At 40.0% G+C, this 19098-nt stretch overlaps 2 protein-coding genes across 2 annotated transcripts; both read right to left on the bottom strand.

Moving 5' to 3' along the window:
- Positions 1-6256: 6256 nt before the first annotated feature.
- Positions 6257-7318, bottom strand: LOC131246923 (peroxisome biogenesis protein 7-like). The gene has a single exon (XM_058247386.1). The coding sequence runs from the start codon at positions 7316-7318 to the stop codon at positions 6257-6259; it is 1062 nt and encodes a 353-aa protein (XP_058103369.1).
- A 6817-nt stretch (positions 7319-14135) lies between these two features.
- On the bottom strand, positions 14136-14974 carry LOC131246922 (uncharacterized). The gene is made up of 2 exons (XM_058247385.1): positions 14728-14974; positions 14136-14626 (listed from the first exon to the last, which is right to left on the bottom strand). The coding sequence occupies exons 1-2, from the start codon at positions 14972-14974 to the stop codon at positions 14136-14138; spliced, it is 738 nt and encodes a 245-aa protein (XP_058103368.1).
- Between the last annotated feature and the right edge of the window lie 4124 nt (positions 14975-19098).

Below are 19098 nucleotides of genomic sequence, written 5' to 3'. Positions count from 1 at the left end.
CAGCAGTTTTTCAGCTGAGAAAAAAAATCAGATTTCAGTAGTTTTGTTTTTCAGCCAAAAAAAATCTGTTAAAAGAAAAATTCAGATTTCAGCAGTTTTTTCAGCCAAAAAAAAAAAAATCTGTTTAAAAAAAAATAATCAGATCATCTATTCCATCCTTCTCTCCCTTCATTAAAAAAATCAGTCATTTCTTCCTTAAAAAAATAAAAAAGATGGCTAGCTCAATCCAGCCGCAAGTTCCTAAGTTGTCAAAGGACAACTATGAAAAGTAGTGCATCCAAATGAAGGCGTTATTCGGGTCGCAAGAACTATGGGAGATCGTCACCGATGGGTATGTAGAACCCACCATGGAGGAAGAAGCCGCCTTCACCAACGAAGAAAAGACCGCTCTCAAAAATCAAAAGAAGAAAGACAACAAGGCTTTGTTCCTCCTCTACCAAGGGTTGGATGAATCAACCTTTGAAAAGATTGCCGAAGTGACATCAAGCAAGCAAGCTTGGGATACCTTTGGCACCATCTTCAAGGGTGTTGATCGAGTGAAGTGAGTTCACCTTTAAACACTAAGAGCCGAGTTCGAAGCGGTGCATATGAAGGAAGGTGAAAGTATCTCTGACTACTTCTCACGTCTAATTGTTATTATTAACAATTTAAAAAGAAATGGTGAAAAAGTTAAAGACATACGTGTCATTGAAAAGGCACTGCGATCTCTCACAATCAAGTTTGAGCATGTGGTTGTGGCGATCGAAGAATCAAAGGACTTGAAAAAACTGTCCATTGAAGAACTGATGGGATTCTTGGAAGTGCATGAGCAATGAATGCAAAAGAATGCTGGTTCAATGCTTGAACATGCCTTAGAGTCTAAGTTAACTCTAAATGAACAAAAGAATGTTCATACACAACGAGGCAGCCGTGGCACTAGTAATCGTGTAAGAGGCAGAGGGCGTGGATGTCATTCAAGCCATCAACAAAATCAACAAAAGTCTACTAGTTTCCGTGGAAGAGGAAATGGTAGAGGCCGGTTCATACATGGTCGTGGAAACACAAAGAACGTTCAATGCCACAATTGCAAGAAATTCGGCCATTATGCCTCTGAGTGTTGTAGCAAAGTGGATCAAGATGAACGATCAAACTATACTGTAGCATCACACCATGAATAAGAAGACTTCACACTCCTCGCATAAGAAAAGGCATGCGAACGACTAGATGTGTGGTATGTCAACACTGGTGTAAGCAACCACATGAGTGGTAACAAAGAACTATTCGTGGAACTCATAAAAGGAGTTCTTGATGATGTGATTTTGGCAACTCATCAAAGGTACCCGTGATAGACAAAGGAAAGGTTAAAATCTATCAGAAGAATGGTGAGCCAAATTACATCTCTAATGTGTATTACGTACCAAATATGAAAAATAACATCCTCAGTATCGGCCAACTCCTTAAGAAGGGGTATGTCATACACATGGAGAACTATTCTCTCTCTATAAGAGATGCTCACAGAAGACTTGTGGCTCAAGTCCAAATGGCAAAGAAGCGCATGTTTCCGCTCCATATTAACACAAAGGCTGAGAAGTGTTCCTATGGACTCATGAAGAATGATTCATAGAGATGGCATATTCGCTTTGGGCATCTCCATTTTAGTGGCCTCAAACTCTTATCCTCATCAAGCATGGTGCATGGCTTGCCGGCTATTGAAGCTCCAGAACATGTGTGTGAGGCGTACACACTCAGCAAGTAACAAAGGAACTCTTTCGAGTGTCCAGAAGAGTAAAGGAACCACTTTAGTTGGTTCACACTGATATTTGCGGACCACTTGAAACACCCTCTCTTGGAGGTAATAAATACTTTATTACCTTCATTGATGATTTTAGTAGAAGACTTTGGGTGTATTGCATTAAAGAAAAATCTTCCGCTTTCACTATCTTTAAAATTTTCAAAGCTCGTGTTGAAGTTGAAAGTGGTCACAAAATTAAAGTACTCAGATCTGATAGAGGTGGAGAGTACACTTCAAATGCATTTTGAGATTTTTGCAGGGAACAAGGCATTAAGCAACAATACACTGCAGCCTACACGCCACAGTAGAATGACATTACGGAACGAAAGAACCGCATCATCCTTGACATGATAAGAACCATGCTCAAAGAGAAAGGCCTGCCAAAGAGCTTCTGGGTAGAGGCAGTTGCATGTACTACCTACCTGCTCAATCGGTATCCAACCAAGAGCGTCAGAAATATGACACCCCAGGAGGCATGGAGTGGCTACAAACCGAGCGTGGCGCACCTAAGGATTTTTGGGTGTATCTCCTACGCTCAAGTTCCAGAGGTACGAAAAAAGAAAGCTTGATGATCGGGGCGAAAAATGCATTTTCATCGGATACAGTGAAGGATCTAAAGCCTACAAGCTCTACAATCCACTAACCAATAAAGTAGTGGTGAGTAGAGATGTGGTCTTTAGTGAAGAAGAAGCTTGGAAATGGAATGATGAAGAATTGACCAAAGATATTCTAGTTGAAACAGAAGAACATGAAGAAAGGCATGACCGTCAAGAGCAAACACCTATAATACCTTCTTCGGCCACATCATCAGTACATAGAAGTCCAGGAGTACATTCCATCACTCCTAAAAGCACTCCATTAAGTCAAAATTTGGCCACCTCATCCTCACCCATGACACCTATAAAAATGAAAAGCTTAAGCGACATCTATGAGCAAACTGAAGAGGTCAATCTTTTCTGCCTGTATGCAGATCATGAGCCTCTGACATTTCAGGAGGCCATAAAAGAAGAATATTGGAGAATTACTATGAAAGAAGAAATTCATGCCATTGAAAAAAATGACACATAAGAGCTGACTACGCTCCCTGATGGCCAGAAAACTACTAGCGTCAAATAGGTGTACAAGATCAAGTGAAATGCTGATGGTGAGATCGATCGCTACAAGGCAAGGCTCGTAGCAAAGGGCTACAAACAGAAGTACGGGGTGGACTATGAAGAAGTCTTCGCTCCTATTACTCGCCTTGATACTGTGAGGATGATTATCTCCCTTGCAGCCCATCACAGCTAGATGATCTACCAACTGGATGTGTAATCTACATTCCTGAATGGAATTCTAGAAGAAGAGGTCTATGTTGACCAACCTGAAGGCTTTGTTATGTAAGGGGAGGAACACAAGATGTATCGACTGAAAAAAGCCCTCTATGGGTTGAAGCAAGTTCCACTTGCTTGGAATGCACGCATCGACAACTATCTTCAAGAGAACGGCTTCGCCCAATAATGTCCATATGAGCATACAATTTACATCAAGAAGAATGCTTATGGCAATATGTTTATAGCATGCCTATATGTTGATGATTTGCTGTTTACAGAAAACAGCCAACCGATGTTTGATGAATTCAAGAAGGCCATATTTAAGGAATTTGAGATGACCGACGAAGGCCTGATGTCCTTTTTTCTGGGCATTGAAGTGAAGCAACAACATGGTGGCATCTATATATCTCAGAAGAAGTATGCCAAGTAATTGCTTGAAAAGTTCAAGATGGCCGATTGTAATGCCGTAAACATGCTTGTAGCAACGGGCTTAAAATTGACAAAGGACGGAGAAGGAAGAAGCGCTGACTTGACTTTGTTCAAGAGTTTAATTGGAAGCATAAGGTACCTCACAATCACAAGGCTGAATATCGTCTACAGTGTTGGCCTTCTAAGTAGGTACATGGAAGCACCAAAAGAATCACACTGGCTAGCCGCAAAAAGAATCCTCAGGTATGTCAAAGGAACAATGGAATTCGGTCTATGCTATCCATATGATGATGAAACAATACTATATGGATACTCAGATAGTGATTGGGGAGGTGACCAAGATGAAAGAAAGAGCACCATTAGCTATGTATTCTACCTTAGAATGACTGCTTTCACATGGAATTCGAAGAAACAGAGTGTGGTCGCCCTGTCCACATGTGAAGCAGAGTACGTGGCAGCATCGTCCACTATTTATGAGGGAATTTGGTTGAGAAACCTACTAAAGGAGCTGAAGCATCTGCAAGAAGGATCCATAGTCATATATATAGATAACAAGTCAGCAATCGAGCTAGCCAAAAATTCAGTGCAGCATGGAAGAAGCAAACACATTGATACCCGATACCATTTTCTGATAGATCATGTGAAGTAGAAAACAATGAAATTAGAGTATTGTCGTACTACGGAATAGGTGGGATATTTTCACAAAGGCATTGCCGACAGATGCATTCAAACGACTACGAACGATGCTCGGAATGAAGCCGATTTTGGTTTAAGGGGAGTGTTAGAAGTACAAACCAATCGGTGTATCTTCATCTATCCGTTGGATTCTCAAGGAGAGTAAATGTTGGAGGAAGCTCCCAGCAACAGGTGCATTCCTCCATGCGGCTATTCAGTTTCAGATGTAGAATCTTTTAATATTTTTTTGGTGTTTGTTACAGTAGTTAATACCATGCCCCTATAGTGTAATTTAAAAGGGCATTTTTTGTCTTTTCACCTTGGTTGAAAATGTCTATATGAGGGAGCTCTTATAGTTCGTTTGTAATCAAGTCAGTCAGCTTGTAAGCAATAATAAAATAGCAAAGTTTCTCTTCTCATTTCTTACGTGTCCAGTGAGTTCAAATCTAAAGCTTTGTAAAGCCAAGAAAAGATCTGGCTTATACAACCATCACCGGCATCCCTCTCATACTCCGCAAGTGTATCAAATGAGTTCTTTGGCAATTCAGCCAATCATCTTTGCGATCAAGTTGGGTAAGCCCATCTCATTCGAAGACAATATTTTGAATATTTTTATGCATGGGACAGAAATACTCTCTATAAGAGTCAAGGTAGAATTACAAAAGGGAAATTCTTTCTAAATTTTGTGAGCTAGGATATTCTAGAGCTGTAATCCTTTTTTAGGCAGAATGCCCGGCCACATAAATTGGTTGTGTTTTGTGTGTTGTTTTTTCTTTATTGCACTAATTTGTTTCCTACACCTAACGTCCACATCATGTATGTGGACTGTCTATTGGGCGCAACCTATCCTTACACTAATTAAATAGATGGACAACGTTATTAGTGGAAAATTGAAGAACCCTCGATGTTATTGAGTACTAACATTTAAACTGTCCAACCATCAATAAGAATTTTTTCAAAGTTTCTGAATTATATTAAGCATTTGTCAATGACATCGGCTCGATGAAATTGAGTGGTCTGTCATCGACAGATCTTATAACAGACAGATTTAAGACATTCGACAACATGCTCATCATGCAAGGTATGTTACACAAAATATCTTTGAAACACAAAACAGGCCTGGGCTATGCTAGGGTTCAACATGGCTGTGCACATTTGATTTGTAAACGAGCTTAAAATTTAGGCATGGACCTTGAGAAATGGGGTCGAGATAACTTGAGAAAAATAGGCGTAATGAACAATTTTAGACATCCATTCTTTGAGTCAACTTGGATTGCTTATGACTTTAGAGAATCACGTTTGTTAGAAAATCCTTGCCATCCTATTCATGGTCTGGAAACTAAATAACTATAAAAGCATACCTAATATGTGCAAGGCTTGGATTATGGGCTCAGGTGATTTTCATGTTTTAGGTATTCGATGGTATGTTGAAGCTAAAGACAGTTTAGATCATTTGAATGGATAGCCAAAGTATGCAGATGCTTCTAGGAGCACAATAAGTTTTAGTGATTTGCTTTTGAAAGCATTTCCCCTAAAGAGAGACGATTGCTAAAGGGCAACAGCCTAAGCCCGGCGTATTAGGTCATTAGGTTAATCATGCACGCTGCCCATTAGGTGAAATTGATGAATCTGGGCTGCCCAGCATGCATTTCACAGCCCTGGCACTGGCCGAAGCCTAGCATGAGCCTACCACATTAGGCCCAAGACTGAGCCATATATTGGTTAGGGTTTGCCTGGCCCGGCTTGGCCAGAAATCCTATCCTACAGATCAAGCTAATAGAACCCATGCTCTGTCAAAAGCTGGATCACAGAAAGATGGTCCACGCCTACATGGAATGCTCGATCGGTAGAATGTAAATCGGTAATTCAGTATGATTCAGCAACAAAAAAAAAAAAAAAGAAACAAAAAGAAAAGGAATTTTTAAGAAGAAGAAACATGACATCACAAATTGACCTAGAGATTCAGTTCCAGAACAATAACACTAAGTCTACTTGAAGAGATTTCCCACTGCAATCAGACAATAACACTAAGATCTGCAGCATCCAATGAAACAAGGAAGGGTCTTGGAATTCAAAGAGTCGATGCAGCCTCCGTCCTCTTCCAGACATGAACAAGGCCATCAAGTCCAGTGCTGGGTATGAGACCATTGATGTGTGGACTCATGTCCAATCCAAACACAGGCTCCACATGATGAACATACTTGTCAATCGGTGGCCCCCCCACTCGATAGTTCCACAACGCCACTGATTCTTCCGAACATGATGCGATCTTGTGCACCAGGTCGGGCAAGAACTTCACCTTCTGGAGGCGCCTGCTGCCTGTGCCGATGACTCTGCCAAGTTCAATATCACTAACCATGTAAGGGTAGGTGGTGTGCCTGATGTCCCATATCATGATCTGGCCATCAAATTCGGAGGCGGTGGCGATGTAGTTGTCATTGTTTTTGCACCAGTCGCAAGAACGGAGATACTGATCAAATCTAGCTATACAGAAGAAATGTCGCATGCGGGTATCGTTGATGCCGAGGATCCGATGGCCAGCACATGCAAAGTTCTTTCTATCGTTGGGTTTCCAGATGGAGGAATAGATTGTTTGGTCATCTCTGAAATTGCTGATATTACTGTTGTTTCCTCCGACAAGGGTCCATACCTTGACATTAGCTTCACTGCCAGAGGTAAGGAAGTAACTAGTGTCGATGGGATTCCAGTCGATGGTACTGATCTTGGAGGAGTGCTGCTCGCTGGGAAAAAATTGGACGGGAGAAGGGGGATGGCTAAGGTTTAAGAATATGACTGAACCATGGTAGTCACCAGCAACGATTATATTGGGGACGAGCTTGGACCAGGCGAACTCGTTGAGGCCTTGGAAGGTGTGGAAGGAGATGGTGTTGATAAGGGAGGATTGGGAGGAGTCGAAGGAGATGGTGCTGGTGAGGGAGGATTGGGAGGTGTCGTCGGAGATGGTGTAGGGAGCTGTTGTCGGAGATGGTGTTGGTGAAGGAGGATTGGCGGGCCTCGAGGATGAGAAGGTGACCACACTTAACTGGTTGATTCGAGGGGATGGCGTTTGGGTCCAAGGTTGCCACTGCAAGTTGGTTTGCATGGAAGGGGCTGAATTACAGGTCACGCCCATGGAAGCTGGTTTTTAAGGACGCCACGACTCTCTCTGGTTTGGAAATGAAGTAGCTATTGATCTTGATCTTTATTCTGTGAGTTCTCTCTGGTTTGGAAATATATAAGCAGTTCTTGATCTTGGTCTTTATTCCATTAGTTCTGTTACAACCAACAAGGAAAGCCGCTCTTTGCTTCTTCCTGCCGTTTTGTTCGTTTAAAACGGAAGTGGGCTGCGCCAGGACTGCTCATGCCTGTCCAAGCCCACCCCATTAGTGGGATACCTGGGCCAACGTCAGCCTACACCAATACATAAGCATTTTTATAAAAGCCGAGTCCACTACCAAGCAACCGATTTCAACGGTTTTAAATGAATCGGGTAAGACCCTCAGGTGTCACTACCAAAGTCAGCCCATTTAGTTACAGGCCTTGGAGCTCAGGCCCAAGTAATGGTGGCCATGGATTGGGCTCTGGTACAAGATTAGCCCAGCCTTGACACGATTTGAAAATGGCGGCCACTGAATGTGATTTGATATTCTGGCAGAGTGTAACCATCTGCACACATAAACATAGCGACTATACAAGTGGCAGAACTGTGTCAATCTCGACCATGGAAATCATGGTAAGGATGGTCACTTACCGGTGGATATCTACTGGAAGCGGATTGGCCGGTGTACCACACCGCTGGTGTATTGACGTCAGCAAGTTCTGTGGGACCCATCATGAGGTATGTGTTATATCCCATCTGTCCATCTATTTTGCGAGCTCCTAGTAAGGATTGAGACGAAAAATAAAATAGATCTAATGATCAAGTGGACCACACTGAAAAAAGCAGCGGGGGATTGAACGTCTGCCATTGAAAACCCATTGGGTTCACAGAAGTTTTGGAATATGAAATTTGTTTTTCCTGTAACGAAGAAGCAGTTATTTATCTTGATCTTTATTCTGTTAGTTCTGTTGCAACAGGCGCGAGTACTTCTCTTCTCCTTCCCGCCCTTTTCTTTGTTCAAGATTTCAAATGATAGAAGCGGATCGGCCAGTGTACCACACACCACTAGCTGCTGTAGGTACGTGTCGAGCGAAGACGAGCACGGACGCTCCTCGAACTCCATGTTGTACGAACGGTTCAAAGGAGATCAAAGTTACATGGCCCCACAGTGATGTATTTATTATATCTACACTGTTCATCTATTTTTAGAGATAATTTTAGAGCATTATTCAAAAAATGAATCATATCTAAAGATCAACTGGACCACACCACAAATTGCAGCGGAGATAATGATTTTCACTGTTAAACAATTCTTAGGGCCTACCACAGACGTTTATTTTCCATCTAATCTGTTCATAACCTGTTCATAAGGCTACAAAGACCTGAATGAAAAGGAAAAAAAAATAAAAATTCATATTGACCAAAAACTTCTGCCGCCCCAAAAAGGGTTTCAATATCAGACGTTCAATCTCCCATTGCTTTTTGCAGTGTGGTCCACTTGTTAGTTAGATATGTCTTATTTTTCGTCTTAAGCCTTGTGATGCTCTCGCCAATTGGAAGGACGGTTTAGATATAACACATATTCATGATCAGACTCACAGAATTTGGTAAGGTTAGTACAGCACCTATGTAGCTGGTGTGAGGTACACCAGCCAATCCGCTTCCGGTCTTAACAAACTTACCAGGGATATCTACTAAATGCTTAAAATGATAATCAATGAGTTGAGTTAATAGACTATCTATTAATCAAAAGTCGAAAGTTAGGATTGTCCAATCAATCCGCTTCTCTTTCCACCGTGGATCGGCTCTTCAGCTGGTTTAGGTTTTGGCATTAGTGCCGCAAGAACGTCCCTTCAGCCAGTTACGATCTCCGGACTCGATTCGGTACTGACCCCTCCAGTAACCGGTTGGTGCTGGAAAAAGCTTTGTGGGCCTACTATGGTATATTTATTTTATCCACACTGTCCATCCATTTTTCAGATCATTTAGGGCAAGGATCCAAAGATGATTCAAATCCCACGTGGACGACATCATAAGAAGCAGTAGTGATTAACTATGAAAAAAAAATTCTTAGGAGCCACAAATGTTTTGAATCCAGCTGATATTTGGGTTTTCCCTTCATCGAGGTTCGTCGGATCGTAACAAGCAGGATAGATGGCTAATAAACATTACATTGAGCCCTAGAAAGCTTTTAATGGTAGGTGTTCAATCACACTATGGATTACTGTAATCTAGTCCACCTGAGATTTGGATCTATCTCATTTTTGGGGTCATGCCCCAAAATGAGCTGGAAAAATGGATGGACAGCTTGGATAATACTCATACAACATGGCTGCGCTCCTAAAGGTTTTCCGGCACTGACCAGTACTGAGCTGAGTACTGGAAAGGTCACTACTGAAGGGTTGACGGTGATCTGAAAGGCTGTCAACGGGCGGACCCACGAAGTAAATTTAAGCCCGAATAAAGATAGGGTCTATTCCCTGCCAGCCTACAGACTTCTAGCGGACCAGCTTTACAATCCAACCACAGGTTCAAACGTCTGCACATACGGAAGGATTGGCGGCAGTAAAGGTCAGCAAATAAAAATCAGAGTAGTCAAACTTAAGACGATTGGCCTATTTTCAGGCCACAGTAGACATGGTTGGGCCTACCTTTTCTGATGGACCAAATCTTTGGACTTGCCCATTGGGTCATCAAGCTTAATGGCGTGCATGCCCAAAGTTGTCAATGGCCAAGGCTAATGGCTGCCAAAGTTGGTTCGGCCATATCAATCAAAACACAATCCCAATGTCAAAAACAGTCACACTCCATAATTCAAATTCAAAGTGTGTACCCTCGTACCTAAGTTATAGTTCAAGAGTTTTCACCAAATGTAATAAAATTGATAGATGGTATAATTGCTTGGAGGCCAAGTTTGAATGCATTTTAAGTTCATCCTTGATTCTATCCTTCACACATTTGTACATAATATACATATTCCCCCTTATTCATTAACTATAACTAATGCATTTGCCAATCATATCTTAAATATGATAAGTCAACTATGTTCACCCGCTTGGAACTTATTCAATCGTAGCTATTATCAACCATTCATTATGAAATGTCTAATGATAGTACTAAAACAATGTTTAACCATCAATGAATCAAATAAAGGAACTGAAAATTTTGTATACAATAATTTATGTTAAATGGTGTGTCTAATTAATTCTTGGTAGCAAGTTTGTCTTAAGGTAAATATGACCATTGATGTTCCACCATCTTGCCCTCATCCTCGAGTACTTGACTTACATTTCCAGTCTCGATCACTTATATACGATTGTCATTCAACAAATGTCAGTTGACCAAGCTCAGCGAGTGAACCCATTATGGTTCATGCGTGACATAATTAAGGTAGTACAAGCAATAACTAAATCCATGAATGCATATATGGATATGTATGCAAAAATAATATGAAATGCATGCCGATTGGAATAATCATTTACTTGCTTCGGTTGGATATCCGTCAACCTATATTTGCACTTAGCAAGCTTCTAGCACAATAGGTAGGCATGGGCAAGACCCGCATCTACTCTTTAAGTAGACTTTTACTAATTGTAGGCATCCAGTAACGATTCTACTAAGAAATCATGCAGGGATATCCTCTAAGAACCTAGGCATGAGGTGTGCATGCAAATCATATAGATCGGGCCTCTAAGAATCAGCACAAGAGCATTATGCAATTCATGTAATGTATGCTCAATGCACAATACATCGACATAAGCAAGTTGTCACATACATCTTTCCATATGAGAGGAAACTATGATTTGTACGATTGTAATGATATTCATGTTCATGTAAGCACTTCACAGAAATAGCAAGCTTAGCATAATCATTCACACATTAATATATTAAGTTAGAATCACAATTCATCAACCATAGTAATCAATCAATCTTAATCATATATAGATGACACATGTTGGGATTCACTCACCTGTATTTGGTGGAGCTAAATCCATATAACTAACGTACGTGTTTAAATCTAAAATTCTTATTAAATAATTTAAATAAATTATGAATTTGATCAAACCATTCCATCCAATGGTGCTTACTTTTGATTAACTCAAGATGGGCCACTACCATTCATTTATTTATACTTAATCCAAGGTTATATGTGTATATGGCAACTTAATTGTTTAATTATCTCATTATAGAATTTAATAGTTCAGCATGGGATTTTATCGATTGAACTTTTTGATAGGATCGAGTCAGATCAAAGGTCCTTCAATAGGATTGAACTTTGCTCGATCTTTACAAGAAAATTGAAATTAAATTAATTTGGTTGTGGACTGTTTTCAACATCTTCGATTAAATCAAGTCTCATCGAAGACCAATCGTAGGATCGAACCTTGTTTGATAGGAATGAGAAAATTCAAATTTTGCATATGGTTCGATGCTAGTTTTGAGAAAAGCCAACGGATTGTTCAAATCCAAACAATCTAAGATCTAAAATCATCACAACGTATGGTTGATCACTAATATCATCTTTTGATCACCACTGACAATCCAACAGTCAGATGCATCTAATTCTTTGGATAACATCCCAAATCCCACTCAGAATCAATATGAATGATGTAGACTGATCTGATAGATCAAAAAATCATCCAATCAACAAGTATGCAAAGCAAAGATCGAGATTCACTCTAATCAGTGTGATCTACGTGGTGGTAAGATCATTCTGGAACTTGAGGCCTTGGGTTGGATACTCTGACTTCTTTTAAGTTCAAGAGTGTCTCTACCAACATGCTAAGTCATTTGTTTTATTATTAATTACAAAAAATAGTTTATAATCCAATTAATCTAAAATTTTATGTGGCTCAAAAATTCAGGAACGTTACAAAACCCTAAATCTTAGGTATGCCAATTGTGGAGTGAGCATCTCATTGCGCAATGTGGGTTAAACTCTTGGGGCCACTATAATATATATATTTTATCCATGTTGAACATCCGTTTCTCCTGCTCATTTAGGACATGAGTCCAAAATTGAAGCATATCCAAGCAATACAAGTGGGCCATACCGCATAAAATGATGAGATACCGATGTGTATGGTTGAAACCTTACTAGATCTTACAGTGAAGTTTAATTCTCATCTAACCTATTCATCAGGTTACTCAGACATGGACAAAGTGAAAACACGAATTTCAGCTTAATCTGTCACCCACGAGAAATTTTCAATAGTGTGTGCTCCATTCCCACTGTTTCCTGTGGTATGGTCCACTTGCACTTTGGATATGTTTCGATATTGGACTCATGCCCTAAAATGAGCTTGAGAAATGGATGGGCAGTGTGGATAAAACACATGTATCCTGGCAGACCCCACAGAGTTTACTCACTGCGCTACACCAGACTCATGCTCAAACATGAACGAACTGAAAACACGAATTTCAGCTTAATCTGTCACCCACGAGAAATTTTCTACTGTACGAGCTCCATTCCCACTGTTTCCTGCCGTATGGTCCACTTGCACTTTGGATATGTTTCCATATTGGACTCATGCCCTAAAATGAGCTGGAGAAACAGATGAGCAGTGTGGATAAAACACATATATCATGGTGGCCCCCACAGAGTTTACTCACTGCGCTACACCGGACTCATGCACTAAAATGAGCTGGAGAAACGTATGGACACTGTGGATAAAACACATACATTAGTGGGCCCCACAGAGTTTACTCACCGTGCTACACTGTGGTTGATCTAGCTCCACTATGGACCGTTGTTAGTTAACGCCAGGGATCTGGGCCATCCAGCACCATGGTTGGGCGGAGGTTCCAGAGCACTCTTAAGTGACGGTCTCTTCCAAGTATTGTGACGCTTTGGACAGTGCAAATGACCAATCTAACCTCTCTGGAATGTCAGCACACATTTCATAGGCTACCATCTTAAAATTACACGCACAAGGAAAAGGAATCATCCGATAAGTAGCCTATAAAAATGCACGGTCTAGATAGCTTGAGAAATAGGTCTTATGAACAATGTAAGACATTCATTCGTTGGGGTCATCATGGATTGCTTATGGCTTTTGAGAATTCTAACCATCCCATCCATGGTTTGGAAGACAGACGGTTTGGATCATTTGAAAAATAGTCAAAGTATGCAGATGCTATTGGAGCACAGCAAGTTACAGTGAGGCAATTGCTCCGGGGTCAACTGGCCTCTGTTTGGGATGGGACCAAGGTAAATGGGCAGTGGGTGAGGTTTGGGCTAGAAAACGTGGTCCATTTAAATTAATGAGCATAAACTTATGAATAGTCAGCAATATTAGGTCAATCATGTAAGCTGCCCATTAGCTGCAATTCATGAATATGAAAATATGGGCTGCCCAAACCCAGCATGAGCCTGTCACATTAAGTCCAAGCCCAACCTAAGAACCAAACTAGTAAGGCCCAAGGCCTATGCAAAGCCGGAACAGGCTAGTCAGACCGGGCCTGCCATTGCTTAGAAAATAAAAAAAAGAAAAGGAAAAAGAAAAGAAACTTTTAAGAAGAAGAAACATTAATGGTTAATATCACAAATAGGCCCAGAGATTTAGTTCAAGAAAATGAACAAGAATAGCCTACTTGAAGAGATTTCGTTCCGTAATCACACCACAACTGTTAAGATCTGCAGCATCCAATGAAAAATAATATTATATATATATATATATATATATATATATATATATATATATATATATATATATATATATATATATATATATATATATAAAAGGTCTTAGAATTCAAAGCCTCATTGCAGCCCCTGGTCGATTCCATACGCGAACAAGGCCGTCCTGTCCGGTGCTGGCCATGAGACCCATGGAGTGCGTGCTCATATTCAATCCATGCACAGGTCCCTTATGATGAACATACTTCTCTGTTGATGGGCCTCCACCCGATAGTTCCACAACGCCACCTCCAAATTTCCCAAACATGATGAGATCTGGATCTCCTCCTGGTACCGGAGGTGACTGCTGTCCGTGTTGATGACTCTGGTAGGCTCAATGCCACTGACACTGCAAGGGTTGACACTGTACCTAATGTCCCCTACCCTGATGTGGCCATCAAATTCATCGACGGTGGCGATGCGGGTTTCATTGTATTTGCACCAGTCGCAAGAACGGACATCGTGACCAAATCCAGCTATAGTGACGAAACGGGGAATGCGGATGTCGTTGATGTGGAGGATCCCATGGCCAGCACATGCAAAAATCTTGCCATCCTTGGGGCTCCAGATGGAGGAATAGATTTTTTTGTCATCTTCGAAGGTGTAGATAGTTGGGAGGTTTCCTTCGCCAATGGTCCATAGCTTGACATTGGTGTCGCTGCCTGAGGTAAGGAAGGTGTTGGAGAATATGGAATTCCAGTCGATGCTACTGATCTTGGAGGAGTACTTTCCGGGGGCATTGAGGACGAACCACGGTAGTCACCTGCAGCAATGAGGATTTCGGGGTTGAACTTGGACCAGGCGCATTCGTTGAGGCCCTCGGAGGTGCTGTAGTAGACGATGCTGATGTCGGGGGATTGGAACTCATTGACGATGATAAGGTGACCACACTTAAGTGGTCCACCAGAGAGGATAGGGAGTGGGTCAAAGACTACAACGACAAGGAGGGCTGGATTGGAGGGGCTGAATTTTACGTCACGACCATGGAATCTGGTTTCGATGGAAACCATGACTGACTCTCTCTCTCTCCCTCTCTCTCTCTCTCTCTGGTTGGGTAATAAGTAATGAAGAAACACTCCTTGATCTTGATCTGATCTTTATGTTGTATTTTGTTTTAAAATAGCATTAAAATTTGAATTTTCAAATTTTCGGTGTTTTCCCTCCACATTTGAAAAGCTTTGGTACTTTTGTGTTATGGGTTTTGTCCCACATCGGATTTGAAAAGGTAAACTATCTTTTATATAAGATAGTCTTTTTGCCTAGGGCTTAAGCCCCTTTCAGGGGGCATGTGAATTTGGTCCTGTGGGGGGGCTATGCCAATAGTTCTAATCTATGCCATTGACCACACACGCGTGCGCGACGGGACGGGACGGGATGGGCTGAGCGTGGGCGTGGGTGCAGGTGCGGGTACGGGTGCGGTGTGTGTGTACTCGCGTGGGTGTGTGTATGGGTACTCGCAGGACTCTATGTGCGGGAGTGTACTCGCATTTGCGCCTTTTCGTTTTAAACCAGAGAGATGCGTCCCTTCCGGTTGGTCGCACCAGTTGGGTTTAAACCCAACGGACCTAACATTTTATAAAGGGTGCTTATGCACCACTTTGGAGTCTATATAAAGACAACCGATTCCAGTTTCAAATATACAAAAAATTCTTCTCTTATAAAATGCTCTCTGATATTCGGTTTTAAGCATTTTTCTACTGAGTTCATCGCTGAGTCAACTCAGCACTTTCGGATTAAACTGCAAGTGGTTCGAGCCCGTGTACAGTGAGTGCACCGCTGGGATCGGGTCATAGTCATTGTATCCTGGAGGTCGATTGCTCTGGAAACCTGTTGCACTTGGGACGCTGTCCAAGGGGAGCAAATTCGATTTCAAGCCGAGTGACTCAGTCACGCCTCGACTCATTCAATAAGTTCTTCTTTCTCAAAATTTATTTTCCTTTTTTTGTTCTCGATTTTTAATAGTCTATTTAATTCAACCAAATATTCCAACAATCTTGAAATCGAATTTGTTGAATTACATAGACTATGGCTACAGTAACAGTAAATGCTTCTACTGAGTTAGCCAAAATCGAACCGTTCGCTGGACAATCATTTAAACGGTAGAAATAGAAACTGATGTTCGCTCTGACCACCCTGAAAGTTTCATACATATTATCTGAATCATTTACTATAGATCCAGCAAATCAAACTGAAGTAACAGATGAAAATAATTGTAAAAATTATATTTTAAACTCTTTATCCAACGAACTTTATGACGTGTATGCTTCTTACGTGTCTGCTAATGACATATAGACTGCTTTGGAAAAGAAATACATATTAGAAGATGCAAGCGCTAAGAAACATGCAATTGCTAATTTCCTTCATTATGAAATGACAGACGATATACCTGTCACAAATCAGATTCATGATTTTCAAAGTCTAGTTCACGAACTATCGACAGAAGGAATTAAGTTGGATGAAGTGTTTCTTTCAGGAGCACTAATAGAAAAGTTACCGCCCTCCTGGAAAGAATATAAGAATAGAATGAAACATAAAAAGAACGGTATTTCTTTGGAAACCACTATCGTACACATACGAATAGAGGAGGCCAATAGAATCAGGGACCAAAAAGAAAATAAAAATGAGATAGATTCAAAGGCGAATCTTGTGGAATCAAGTTGAGCAAATAATAAGAAAAATGGCAACTGTCATAACTGTGGCAAACCTGGACATTATGCAAATGAATGCAGGCTTAAAAAGAAGAATGCAAACAATCAATTCAAGAAAAAGGGAAACTGCTACAATTGTGGAAAGCCTGGGCATCATGTCAAAACCTGTAGGCTTAAGAAAAACAAAGATAAGCCGCAGGCTAATCTTACAGAAACAGGCAATGAGTCTGACATGATAGTAGCTGTGGTGTCAGAAGTCTTCCTTGTAAACAACTTGGAGTGGGTACTAGACACTGGTGCAACTAGGCACGTGTGCAAGGATCGTAGCATGTTCACCTCCTATCAAGTATCAGGAGATGATGAACAGGTGTTCATGGGTAATGCTAGAACGTCTCCAGTTGTAGGGAAAGGGAAAGTACTTCTGAAACTCACTTCTGGAAAGACTCTAATGTTAAATGATGTCCTACATGTGTCCGACATTAAAAGAAACTTGGTCTCTGGTTCACTCCTTAATAAGACTGGTGTTAAGTTGGTATTTGATTCAGATAAACTTGTAATGACTAAGAATGAAACTTTTGTTGGTAAGGGGTACTGTAGCGATGGTTTATTCATTATAAATGTATCCAATGATAATAATAAGAAGACATTCAGTTCTGTTTATATCGTTGAACCTTTTTATCTATGACATAGTAAATTAGGTCATGTGAATATAGTATCTTTGAAGAAAATGAAAAGATTAGGTTTATTACCTAATATATCTAATGAAGAATTTGACAAATGTGAAACATGTGTCGAATCAAAATTCATTAGAAAACCCTTTAAACAAATAGAAAGATCATCTGTTCTATTAGAGTTAATATATAGTGACTTAGGTGATTTTAGAAATCACATGTCTAGAGGTGGAAAAAGATATTACATAACTTTTGTAGATGATTACTCTAGGTTCACTAGAGTCTATCTATTAAGAAACAAAGATGAAGCTTTACATGCTTTTTCTAAATACAAAATTGAAGTTGAAAATCAGTTAAACATAAAAATTAAAAGACTTAGAACAGATAGAGGAGGTGAATATGAATCTTTTCAATTTAGAGAATTATGTGAAAAGAATGGAATAGTTCACGAAACTACAGCTCCTTATACACCAGAACAGAATGGAATAGCAGAACGTAAGAATAGAACTCTAAAAGAGATGATGAATGCTATGTTAAATAGTTCAGGCTTACCCTCAAATATGTGGGGAGAAGCAATTCTATCTGCTTGTTATATTCTAAATAGGATTCCTTCTAAATCTTCTGAACAAACACCATATGAACTATGGAAGAATCATGTTCCTAGTTACAAATATATTAAAGTGTGGGGGTGTCTTGCTAAAGTAGGATTACCTGAAACTAAGAAAAGAAAGTTAGGTCCTAAAACGACCGACTGTGTATTTATAGGTTACGCACAAAATAGTGTGGCCTATAGATTTCTAGTTTTAAAAACTAAGGATAATATTCTAGATCCTAATACAATTATAGAAGCTAGGGATGCAGAGTTCTTTGAGAACGTATTCCCTATGAAATCTAAATCTATAAGAATAGAGGAAGTCAAAGAATCAGATATTGCGTCTACTAGTAAAAATGTTTACGAGAAAGTAGTAGAAGAGATACAACCAAGAAAAAGTACTAGGGTTAGAAGAGAAACTAACCTAGGAGATGATTTTTTCACTTTCTTAGTAGAAGATGATCCTACAACCTATATAGAAGCAATTAACTCTCCAGATGCAACCTTTTGGAAGGAAGCAATAAATGATGAGTTAGAATCTATTATATCTAATAACACTTGGGAAATTGTAGACTTACCACCTGGAAATAAACCAATAGGTTGTAAATGAGTGTTTAGAAAGAAACTAAAACCAGATGAGACTATTGATAAGTTTAAGGCTAGGTTGGTAGCGAAAGACTTTAAACAAAAAGAAGGAATAGATTACTTTGATACATACTCTCGTGTAACTAGAATTACAACTATCGGGGTCTTAATAGCGATAGCCTCCATATATAAACTGGTGATACACCAGATGGACGTTAAGACAACTTTTCTAAATGGAGACTTAGAAGAAGAAATATATATGGAACAACCTGAGGGTTATAAGATATTAGGAAAAGAAAATAAAGTATGTAGACTAATTAAATTATTATATGGTTTAAAACAGGCTCCTAAACAATGGCATGAAAAATTTGATGGTGTTTTAAAATCAAATGGTTATCATATAAATGATGTAGATAGATGTGTATATAGTAAAATTTCTGAAAATGATTATGTTATTATATGCCTTTATGTTGATGACATGCTTATTTTTGAAACTAATATTAAATTAGTTAATACAACTAAGAAATTCTTGTCATCTAAGTTTGACATGAAAGACTTAGGAGAGGCTAGTGTAATCTTGGGTATTGAAGTAACCAGAAAAAATGGTGTTATTATATTATCTCAATCTCATTACATTG

The sequence above is a fragment of the Magnolia sinica genome, chromosome 5 (genome assembly GCF_029962835.1).
Source record: "Magnolia sinica isolate HGM2019 chromosome 5, MsV1, whole genome shotgun sequence".
Taxonomy (NCBI): domain Eukaryota; kingdom Viridiplantae; phylum Streptophyta; class Magnoliopsida; order Magnoliales; family Magnoliaceae; genus Magnolia; species Magnolia sinica.
The sequence above is the reverse complement of the archived record's forward strand: the minus strand, read 5'-3'. Positions and strand labels throughout refer to the sequence as shown.

Coding starts and splice junctions, on each gene's coding strand:
- LOC131246923 (XM_058247386.1), bottom strand. CDS start 7,318: ATGGGCGTGACCTGTAATTCAGCCCCTTCCATGCAAACCAACTTGCAG.
- LOC131246922 (XM_058247385.1), bottom strand. CDS start 14,974: ATGGTTTCCATCGAAACCAGATTCCATGGTCGTGACGTAAAATTCAGC. Junction 14,627..14,727: donor CGAAATCCTCATTGCTGCAG/GTGACTACCGTG, acceptor TCCTTACCTCAG/GCAGCGACACCAATGTCAAG.